Raw genomic sequence first — 12,084 nt, forward strand, 5'->3', positions numbered from 1 at the left:
TTGTGCCTTTAGGCATCTTTCATCAGTAAAGGTTAGGGCAAAACTATTCCCACAGGTTTTCCTCCCCGTACCCCCCTGCCCCTTGCTGTTGGTGTTTTGGGATACTTCCAATTAACTTGGAAGCATTAGCTTCTCCTGCTGCAGTTTACCGACAGCAAAGGCTCATCGATGCAAACAATCAATTCCTAACTCCACCCACCCCCTTGACAAAGGGGCTAGCTACCCCCACCCGGTTCCAGCCCCCCTCCTCTCCTCCCCTGCCCTTTCCTATGCGGCTCTAAGCTTCCCGAATGTTCAGTTGGGAAGGAGGTGGTGCAGACCTCTGGGCTGCCAAATGCTAGGGACACCAGCAAGGGAAACTCCCATCACTTGCGGCTTGTCAGGCTGCAAAAAGGCCCCACCCTGCTTCTGCAGGTCCCCCTCTAGCAGAAGAAGCCCGTCCCATTCTGCTTAGGGCAGCTCTCCAGGTTGCTCTCTCTCTCTGTTCTGTTCCCCGCCTCTTTGCGGCTCTGCAGTTACCAGCAGCAGACTCACGCCTGGCTGTTGCAGGATGGATTTCGCTACCGTGAGTGGCTTGGGAAAGGTTTTTTCTGTTTGTTTTTTTTTTCTTTTTGTTTGTTTTTGTTTTTATTGTTTTAGTTGTTGAGGGTAGGAATAGAATTTAGGATGGGGTGGGGGGTTGCAAATGAAAGATTTGGAGTCGGGAAGGGTAAGGAATGGGAGTGGGTAAGATTTGAGTTTTTTGTGGGGTAGGAGAACATTTGGACCTTTTCTTTATAAATACATTTGGAATCGGATGCATGTTTTGTGCATTTATCGGAAAGGTCTGGAAAGAACGCTTAATTTCAAAATCCAAGTGGGGGGAAAAACCCATAACATTAATAAAGATCGGGGTACGAGAGAGTGAGCCCAGGACCAGCCAAACTCCAGCCTGATGGAGCTATCCATCCATCGGGAATGCCAGGGGAGGGCTCGGGGAGAAAAATGCTTCTTTATAGAGAGAAATCTTTCTCAGCCGTCGCCCTTTCTTCTCCAGTCCTGCAGCTTTATTTTTAAGGGGGTATAAATTGGGGGTAAACCACGTCGGAACGCGCAGGCTCTCCGGGGGAGCGCACTCCCGGGGGCCTGAAAAGGTTTGGTCTCCCCCCTGTGGCTGGCAGCTGAGTGTGGTGATCCATGCCGAGGAATGGAGTGAGGAGGGGGGGGGTGGCGGGGGGAGATGACTTCATGCACAGCCCGAGCTGGGTGAGTGGAGCAGCTGCCGCAGCGGGAGCACGGGAGGAGGGGAATAGGGAGAAGGGGGGCGCGGTGACAGTTAAGGTTGGAGGGAGGAGGTTCGGGCCAAGGTGGGGGGGGGGGCTAGGACACCAACCAAATTCCCCACCCTACCCCACCCCCCAGTCCCCGCTGGAGCAGGGGAGTGACTTGCTGCAGCAGGTCTCTGGGAGCCGCGGGAGGAGGAAAATGCACTGAGTGGGTCTTGGGGAAGGTAAGCGGGCTGGGAGGGGCGGAGGGGGGGGCGGTTGCCGCTGCCGCTGCTTGGTGCTGCAGCCACTGCTGTCGCTGGCTGCGCTCTCTGTATTAATAGGAAGGTGGTTTGCCCTAGGGGCGATTGCGGCTTTACACTACGGGGGTGCCTTACACTACGGGGGTGCCCTGCACTGCGAAAGGCGAGGCAGGAGCAAGGGCTGGCTGGCATCGGTATTTATTTATTTTGCAAAGGATTGATTTGAGAGCTGTAGGCGAGGGAAAAGGATTTTTTTTAATGGAAAAACAAAATCAGCCACGTTTTCTCTGCTTTTGGAGAAGGGAGGGTCCAGGGCTTTGAATCCTTAGAGCCTTTATTCTGCCTGCGTCCTCCCACCTCCTGCGATATGCGGTATCCGTAGAGCAGCAGGTTTCTCAAGCAGAGTGTTGCATTCCCAACTGGGAAAAGCTATCTGAACTCTCTCTCCTCTTTTTCCACCCCTCCCTCTTCTATCCTAGATAGCAGGTATCTACTCTGTACCTATTTTCCAAACTAAAGCTCTCTCCATTGACTCTTTAAGAAGATTTCCTATTTGAAGAATGTACTGCGCCCAATGCCTTTGCAAAGCGCGTCCCACTTTTCAGTGTGATTGTTTTTTACTGAAGTGTATCAATCAAGTATTTATTAAGTGCCTGCTGTAGATGTGTGCAATGTCTCCCTCCTCCACGTTAGTAATTTATTTTGATTGGACTTTGCCAGGGGTGATGGTAACCCAGACATGTTTTCTTCTGCTTACACACTTTTTCTATATCTAATTGTTTCAAGGACCTAGGAAGGGTATTGCAGTACGTGGTTAATTGCAAGCTCTCTATCCTATTGAAACAGGCAACCTTGTGCAGCTGTTGTCTGCGTGGCGCCTTCCGAGGCAGTGCTGAGGAAAACCCTGCTTTTAGCCCACTACAAACATGGTTTTTCACAGCTCAGTTGTAATCACTGTAGCTGCCAGAAGGATTGAATTGAGTGCGGGTATTGTATATGCAGTGTTAACCAAGATATTTGGTGCCCTGGGTATAGACAGTGACTCAATCAGAATCTCATACTGTTCCTTTATTTCTCTACATCCCCTGCCCGCCCTCCTCCTCCCTCCCCATCCCTCCCCATCTGTTAGCTTTATGGGAAAGCCTTTCCAGAGAAGCAAGTGTGTCAACCCAGGATTCCCCTTTAAACTTCATTAAATGTGGTGCATAAAAAAGCATTCAGGCATCATATTTTGGTCTTTGTATTCCTTCAGTCCCAGTTTTCACTGCGTTACCTTTTTTTTTTTTTTTTTTTTTGTGCTAGTCATAGTATTGTCTCTTGGGGCATTCCAATCTGTGTTAATGCAAAGTACTTAAGCATGTCTCCTCTTTAACCTGGAGATTTGTTATTTCTTTATAATTTTTCCAGCCAAAATTGTAAGATTGATACCCTACCTTATTTATTCCTTGCCTTCATTGCCTCTCAATGACAAACATTTGTTTAAAAATGCTACAAAGTGGATAATATTGCTGTAACAAGACTTAGGAATATGCTACTTAACAGACAGTAAGATTTGTTTTATGCCAGTGTGTGTGCAGGAGTGGTATTCTGCTTGAACCAACTCTATTATCTTTAAACTTGCAATATAAGAGACTTTCAACAGTTGTGCAATTTTATTTTAGCAGAAACAATAGAGGAAAGTTATTTTGTTCTCTTCATTAGCTTCCTGATGTGTATTTGGCTCTAAAACAAACAAACAAAAAAAAAAACACCAAAACACTTTGTAAAATTTAGTATATCTCATTGTGTTTGACCAGAAAAAAGACCTTGAAGAAACTCTCTCTTCCTTTTTATATCTGTTTGCAAATGAGAATTTAAAGAATCAAATATGGATTTATAGAACCAAGAAGTGATGGCAGTCCCAAGTGAGCTGTTTGATAGAATTGCCATATCTTGAAAAATTAGAGGATATTAATAAGGTTTTGGTGAATATATTCTTTATGGTTTAAGTTTAATGTGCATTGGGAATCAGTTAATTTTAATCAACAAATAGAATTTAAGTAGCATGTGATGTATATTATATATGCATATTATTGCTTTGAGGATTTTGACTCCCAAAATGCTTGAAGAAATAAAAGTATAACTAAAATATAGTTTAGAGAAGGTAATAGGAACATGCAATTCTTTACTAGTCTTCTTCCCTACATTCCTAACAAGTTTTACCTTGGGGTGGTATTTTCTGAAGACTGTTATTTTATCTGGTAGTAAATAAAATGTGACATCTAGAATCTTCAGAAATCTAACCCACAGAGTTGTGAAGTCTTTGGGTTTGTGTTTTGATCTTAACAGAATTTTTTGAGCTATATATCTTAAATGTCAAGACATCTTTCTTTGGATAAGGTAGTGCTGAGGTTGGGGCGGTGTGTGTGTAGAAGTCTTCTTTATAGAAATAACTTCCTAAAGAAAATGTGACCTTTCAACAAGAAATAAATTTGATTTGCTGGCATTGATAGCCATCAGTACTGGTGTAGTTATTTTACAGGTGTTTGAGGTGGGAGGGAGAGAAAGAACATCATTGATGGGGTCATGTAAACACTTGACAAGAGGGAAAAGAGAAGAAAACCTAGTGTTGATTTGGGAATGAGCTTAATGTTTTTCTACATTTAGTAGAATTCATCAATGCAGCTCTCTTAAAAATTGTCCGTTCTTGAGAAATGGGTCTGAATTCAGGTCATGGGAGGCAAAAAAGAATATTAGTTTAACCACTTTACTACTTTTGCTGGTATACATCCTAGGGCAGTCATAAAATTTAATTTATTGTTAGACCTAATAGAGGTCTTCAAAAATAGTGGTAGAAGGGGTAGCTAAGTGGCGCAGTGGATAGAGCACAGGCTCTGGAGTCAGGAGGACCTGAGTTCAAATCTGGCCTCAGACACTTGATACTTACTAGCTGTGTGACCCTGGGCAAGTCACTTAACCCCATTGCCTGGCAAAAAACAAAAAAAACCCAAAAACTAGTGGTAGAGATAAAACAATGTTAGTAAAGGCTGCTAAAAGATAAGTAGGCAGGTTGTTGATAGGGTATGGAAGTTTATTTATGGTATGAAATTTTTAAGTTATATACCTAAACCTATGAAGTCACAGTTGATGATTAGAAAAAAATGTATGAAATACATTCATGATCTAGCTTAATAAATTATAAATGATGTCAAGAAATTAAAGAGCACAAGAGCAAGAATCAAAATGATCTGTTCAAAATCGGAACATCCTTTAGTACTGCCATTCATGCTACTAAATGACATTGAAATAAGCAGAGTTTATAAAGAGTAGAAAAGAAATTTCAATTTATTTGATGAATAAAAGGATTGGTAATTCGCTTACTACTTATTCCAAATGTGAAGTGTGCATTTCCCCCCTTGAATTACCTTATCTATGTACATGTTGTAGCCCCCAATAAAATGTAAGCTCCTTGAGGGCAAAGACTAGCTCATTTTTTAATTCTTTGTTTCTCAAGTATGCAGCACAGAGCCCTGTGCATAGTAGGTGCTTCACATATTATGAATATATGAATTTAAATTTGGCTTGTATGAAACCTAGAGGGAGATTTGTAACTGGTGTTACTTTTCCATATCTACCTATATTTTTTCCTTTCAAAAGATCTCATTTTAGGGGTGTGGCCTCCATTTAGACCAATATAGACCAATATGTCTTCAGCCATCACTGAGAATTGGGCATAGAAGAAAACAACTGGAATTTCAACTGGAAAGATTCAGATTTGCTATATGGATGAAAATCTCTGGTATCTTTTCCCTTACTCCATTCTGTGCTGCCAACCTAGTCATCTTTGCCTTGTTTTGAATTACTACAAGGGCCTGTATGCCAAAATTTTGTCTTTATGGTCATGTATTAGTAACTGGGGCTGGAAAGATGAGGGTGGGAGAAATCAAATTGGGGATTCCATGAAGCTTTCCCTGCCAAGCTGACTATGGGCAGTGCCTTGCATCACATTGTAGGCACTTGATGCTTATTGATATATAGTCTTTGTCACGTTATTTAGCACCTAATCATATATTATCTTGTATTGTTTGCTGCTAGTACCTGTGAATTAGTCTTCTCTCCTGGAATAGATTTTAAGCTTTTTGAGGTAAGGTGCATGTTTTATACATATTATTCATTGGTACTTTGCATAAATACCTATTGATGGGAGGGATTTTTTTTTTTAAAGATAACTTTTTTTTTGGTGAGGCAATCAGGGTAAGTGACTTGCCCAGGGTCACACAGTAAGTGTCAAGTGTCTGTGGCCACATTTGAACTCAGGTCCTCACTCCAAGGCTGGATCTCTATCCAGTATCCACTACATCACCTAGCTGCTCCTGAAGGATAATTTATTAACAAAAAGCTTTGTAAACCCATAGATTAGAATATGTTACAAACTGAGGTTAATTTTTTGAAGAACAGTTGTAATTCTTTTGACTCTTGGGCATTTTCCAGATTAAGCCTATCAGAAGGCAAGGAAAGATTTACTTTGGGTGATATGCTTGTCTTATATCATTGTGATTCTTTGATATTTCTCTGAGTCTGGGTGGGGGATTATTTTTGAAATGGCACAATCTTTCAATTATATAATCAGGAAAGTTTCCCCTGTTTTATTCCTTTCCCACACTCAGCTTAAGGCCTTATATATCACATGAGATGGAACTAAAACAATGCATATGTGTATATACACACACATACATACATATATAACTTTTATGTATATAAAGCACTAGATCAATGACAGCTGTTATTTCTGTTCGGGACCTTAGTTTTTCCTTATCTGCAAAATGAGATTCTTGGAGTGGATGTTCTCCAAGTTCCCTTTCAATTCTAAAAAACTTAATATTTTAGATTTGGAAGGGAATGGATCTTTAGAGATACTGCTCTCATTCATTTTAGGTGAGTATTTAAGTGATTTGTTCAAAGCCGTTTGAGAGAAGTAGTCACGTTTAATACTGCTTTAAGCTCACTAGCTGCGTGATTCTGGGCAAGTCACTTAACCCCAATTGCCTCACCAAAAAAAAAAAAAAAGTACTGCTTTAAGGTTTAAAAAGCACTTGCCTTATAGCAACCTTGTAATCTAGGTAGTCCTTAATATCCCTGTTTTACAGTTGAGGAAACGGATTCAAAGATTAGGTGGCCTTCCCCTGGTCCTACAGCTACTAAGTATCACAGTCAGGATTGTAAACCAGATACCTCCTGATTTCAGTCTAGTGCTCTTTTACTGATGACTAACTACCATGAAGGGGGCCTCTCTTGAAGCCCAGAATTTGAAGAAAATTAATGAAATTGACTCACATTTTATAATAGGAGTCAACAGTTTTTTTAAAATGCTGTTACTCATTTTGTTCTGGCCTGAGTATGCATTTATGGGGTTAAGTGGAAGTAAGAAAATGGGGTGAGAGTGTCTGCTTGGAATAATCAAAGTTGGGGCTAATATTTGTGGGAAGGCATATTCTAAATTTATGATAATAGGAATGTTCCAGGGTAAATGTTTTTACTATGCTATTCCACTAAATGTCTTTGTCTTTGCTTTGGGGATTTGGGGGGTGGGGAGAGGGACCTTGAAAAGTTTTATCTATTTAAGTCTTATGAATTTTCTACCCATTAGAGATTACTTTCATGCAGTCAAATATTTACTGAACATGTCTTAAGTGCTTGGCATTATGCTAGACTGTGAGCCATTAAAATGAATGAAAGCCATCCCTGTCCTCAGGTATCCTATCTGGTAGATTTCTTAGGGATGTGCAATAAAAAGCATACAAATAAATACAAGGCTATGTATGACAAATGTCATGTGGATGTTTGTCTTGGACAAGGAGCAATAGAAATTCAGAGGAAGGAGAGATCACTTCTGGTGACAGAAGATCAGGTAAGACTTCATGGTGGAAGTAACATTTTAACTAGACATTAACAAATAGGATTTCAGGAGGTGAAAAGGAATGGTGGGGTAGGAACTGGGTTGGGGAAGGGTTAAACAATATTTCAGGAAGTGAGTGTAGAGAAAGTAAAGCATAGAAAACTATAATATATGTGCCAATGTTGGTGATGAGGGTCATGTAGAAGAATATCAGGGTTTTTTTTCCTTTTAAAACAGAAAATACAAGGGCAGCTCAAACCTCTTAGTCATAAACACCTCCTTGTTTGGTTTTCCTCTGCATTACAGAAGTGACTATTTTAGTTATATAGGCTACAAGGGAAAATTTGGGAACATGGAGCAATTTCAGCAAATTACATTTATGCTGTTCTCTGCCCTTCCTAACCATTTAGACCCAGTATTACCGTTGCTTCCATCAGTTAGCTCTTTAATAGATAATAATGATGCTAGCATTTACATAGTTCTTGAAGGTATGCAAAACACTGTACCTGTTATCTTATTTGAACCTCACAAAACTCTGGGAAATAGGTCCTTCTATTATCCCAGTTTTATAGATTAGGAAACAAGCTGAGAGGTTAAGTGATCTGCGCCAGGATTACACAGCTACTAAGTGTCTGAGCCAAAATTTGAACTTTGGTTTTCCTGACTCGTAACCCAGTGCTCAATTCACTGCAACATTTAGCAGCCTCCATCAGTGAACTGTTTAAAACACATGAACACACACAGACACACACAAGCAAAGCAGTCTCTTTCACAATGATAAATAATATCTTAATGATAAATTAACAACATATGAGAATCCTTTCATTCTTATCAATTTATCATGAGCCATTGAATTCTAAATATATTTTCATCTTTTTCAGATGTATTCACAGACCTATTATATAAGGAACTTCTTTGGCTGTGCTCTAGGAAACACCATGAAATTTTTATAAATGCAAAGGCTTCTAATGTCACTAGGAAATAAGGGCTAGTAAAAGCAAAGAGGTAGGATGGAGTATTCCAGAAAGTTCTCTGCATCTCAGAAATTCTGAAAGGTCAAATTTTCCAATTCAGTGTACTCATATAAAAGGTATTAAAGGATTGCCAGCACTCAAAGTTACTGGTGAATACAGAACGGTGTTTACACAAGAATGATCTGAATAGCATTACTTCACTCTTTCAGTATTTTATCCTATCTGCCACAAAGCTGATGTCAGATGTACAATAGCCAATATGAAAATTTTCCAAAATGAAGATAATTGTAGGATGCTCTGCACTCCCCATTTTCTAAAATAGTTATAATATATGAATGTATGTGTATGTATATATGTACGTATTTAGATGCTTTTAAAAAAATTTCCTAATTGATCTGAAATTGCCAATATCTATTGGGATTGCTGGCAATTCCAAGGTGGATCACCAGCTGTGGCAGATTCTAACAAGATGAACAGGCTTTGGATTATAGACCTGGAAATTGGGAATATGACTTTTCTCCAAGAAATAGCCTAGTTAATTTCAAAGAGCCTTATAAAAAAGACTGACTGCAAGGTGTTAGTATTTTCAAGCATAGCAACCTTTGTACACTTTCTGTGATGTTGTCGTTTGGTCTACATGAATTTTACACCTATGAAATCAGATATCATTGAAATATTTTAAAATGTATTTTTAAAAATATCTTTCTAAATTAAAATAATTTGGGGACACTTTTTAAGTTCTCTACAAGGCAGAATTCTTGTCTTTCCCCTTTAATGCACGTAAGGTTTGAAAGGCCTAAGCCATCACCTAGTACAGATTTCAAGAAATGATGTTGTAATTCACAGTTGGAGTTCATAGTACATAGAGCTAGAAGGAGTCTCAGGAAGCCATCTAGTCAAACATACTCATTTTCCAGATGAGGACACTGAAGGGAAATTAAATACCTTGTGTGCCTGAGGTAGGATTTGAACCTAGGTTCTCAAACTCTAGTACCTGCTCATTCTACTCTACCATATTGTTGGCAGGCAAATACTGTACCAACAATGTGTGTGGTGTTTTTTTGAGGGAGGTGAGCATGGGGAAGAGAAGGCAAGAAATGCTCGATTTTACTTAAAGGTTAGTGAAAATTAAAATGTAATTCTTCTCTCATCCAAGTTCATGGACTTCTTGGATATCTTTGGTTTCTAGATAAAGAACTTCTCCTATAGCAGATTTTACTATAGTTCCAAAACTGGGCAAGTCATCTAATCCAACATGACAATTTTCCAACTGTCAAGTCATATCTTAACCATATTCTTTGCTGATTTTTCTCATTCGATTCAATTCAACCTGCACATAACAGGGTCCTTAATATGGCCAAGGCATTGTGCTGGGTACTGAGAATGAAAGGCCTAAATGAAATATAGTCCCAGCCCTGCTTCATCCAGAATCAGAATGAGCTCAACCCCATCCATAAATGAATATGTCTTATGTAAGCCAAAGTCTAAAACCATTTGAAATATTCTGGGAAGAGATCGAGCTATAAGATGTTAAGCCTCCTAAGGTGAGCACAACTGGTCTTTTTTTGTCATTAGGAAAGGGGGGACTTGACATGTTCACGTATATGATATTTGTGCTAATTAGAACCTAAACATATTAATAAAGGCAGGGACAAATCCTGTCTTATGGCCAATTCCCCCCCCCCAGTAAACATTTAGAAAATCTTATTAGGCTGACTTTATAAAGTCAGGGCAGTATTTCAAGAGATGTTCTCTTTTTCCTGAATCTCATACACACACACACACGTACTATCACCTTATGTGTGTTTTGCCTTTTACTTCATCATTTCATAATAAAAGTTAGCTTCTCTCAAAAAACAGACAGAAAACTTATAAGCCCTCCCATCTCTTAGATGAATAATAACGTAATACCAGCTTTAACAATGTGCTATATTGGCCAGGCAGGACAGGAATAGGATTCTGGCATAAGTGTTGTTGTCATTAAATAGCAGCGACATAAGCTGTTGTGTGACCTTCTTCCCCTGTATATATGATTGAGAATAGCACAAAAATTTTATTGGACATTTGATCCTTCTTGTATCACATCTTGTTTCTTCAATAATTGAAATATACCAAAAACAACCAACTTGGAGATTTAGAGCTTAATTGCACCTAGTGATTTACCCATTTTCTAAATTTGATCCTGTTGGGGCCAGCAGAAATAATGTTATACATGAGCCTGACACCCAATGTAACCATATAGGAAAACTTGACAGATTTGCCCAAATCCAGTACTATTTTAAGGACAGTCAGATTTCTAAACTAACCTGTTCTGGAGGCAGATTTGAGTCCTGTAAAAGCAAAATTCTGCCTTGAATTCTTAGTTAGAAAGTATTACTTATTAGAGAATAATATATTCTTTGTGTATTTTGTAGTGGCCCCATTAGAACTTTTTTTTTTTTCATGACACCTTTGCAAGAAATGAATAAGATACTAACATAATGCTAAATCAGGTATAATCTTAGTGGCTTTTTGGTCCAGCCAATATCTGAAGAATTCTTACTATGAGGAACAGGATCAAGAATTTAATTAAGTGCCTCCTGTGTGCCAGGCATGGTTTTTATGTACTTCACAAATTTCTCATTTGAGCTCACAAAAACTCTGGGAGATAGGTGCTATTATCATCATCCCATTTCATAGATGGAAAAACTGAGTCAGAGTAGTTAAGTGTCTTAGTAAATATCTGAGGCCTGATTTGAATTTAGGTCTTCCTGACCCCAGGCCTCAAATTCTATCCACTGTGACATCTAACTGATTCAGCAGGGAATCATCCAGTCTGCTTAAAAACCTCCCTTTAGGTTATAAACCAAACTACGTTTAACTTTTTTCATTTCTGTATTAGAGAAATTTAAGGTCCAAATTGTATCCTTTAACATGGAAATATTTAAGGTTAGTAAAAAAAAAGCACTTAGGACTAAAAATGCAGCCTATCAGTGCTTTGAAAACCGAAACACTATTTGGAATTAGTTACTTTGCTAAAGAAAGTTAGATTTGAAGGTAAAGTAGGGGCATTCTTCTTTTGACTGTACATCCACAATGCCTATTTACTATTTCTTATAAAAATCAGCAAACATTATTAGAGGCTTAATATGTGCCAGACCCTGTACCTGAGTAGTAGGAATACAAAAGAAAAGAGCTCCTGCCTTCAAAGAGCTTATATTCTAGTGGAGGAGATTTCATGTACACATATTGGTACATTCAGACTATGTGGAGGGTAGCCTTAGGTTTCTGATCATTTCAGCCATGAAAGTCAGCCTGTGTAGAGGTGCAGAGATGGAATGTCATCTCTGAGAAACTGCAAGTAAGCCAATGTGGTTAGACTGCAGAGTGGGTGTTGGGTGGTTACATTTTAGAAAACTAGAAAGATAGTAAAGGGGCTAGGTTGTGAAGAGCTTTAGGTACTAAACTAATTTATATATGATCTTACAGAGAATTGGGACCTATTGGAGTTTATAAAGCAGGAGGGGGAGTGATGTGAGCAGGTCTGTACTTTAGGACAATTACTTTGATAACTTTGTGGAGGATAAATTCGTGGTGAGGAGGTATATTTGAGGTAGGGAGACCAATTATGAGGCATACTGAGGGTGTTGAGGGCCTGAAACTAGGGTGTTATCTATAGCCAAGGGAGATAGAAAGGAGACGTGGCAAATGACTGGGTATACCGCTGGGGTGGGGAGAGTGAGGAGTCA

At 39.3% G+C, this 12,084-nt stretch overlaps 1 protein-coding gene across 1 annotated transcript in view; it reads left to right on the top strand.

The window, feature by feature from the left end:
* The first annotated feature begins 500 nt into the window (after positions 1-500).
* The window catches only part of LOC114054289 (cAMP-dependent protein kinase inhibitor alpha-like), a 74,561-nt gene continuing 62,977 nt past the window's right edge, over positions 501-12,084 (top strand). The window contains exon 1 of the mRNA XM_027877486.1: positions 501-565. Within this exon, the coding sequence (XP_027733287.1) occupies positions 551-565 (15 nt within the window). The 5' untranslated portion in view covers positions 501-550. The remainder of the gene's footprint in view (positions 566-12,084) is intronic.

Source organism: Vombatus ursinus, unplaced genomic scaffold (assembly GCF_900497805.2).
Source record: "Vombatus ursinus unplaced genomic scaffold, bare-nosed wombat genome assembly UNPS02014812.1, whole genome shotgun sequence".
Lineage (NCBI taxonomy): Eukaryota > Metazoa > Chordata > Mammalia > Diprotodontia > Vombatidae > Vombatus > Vombatus ursinus.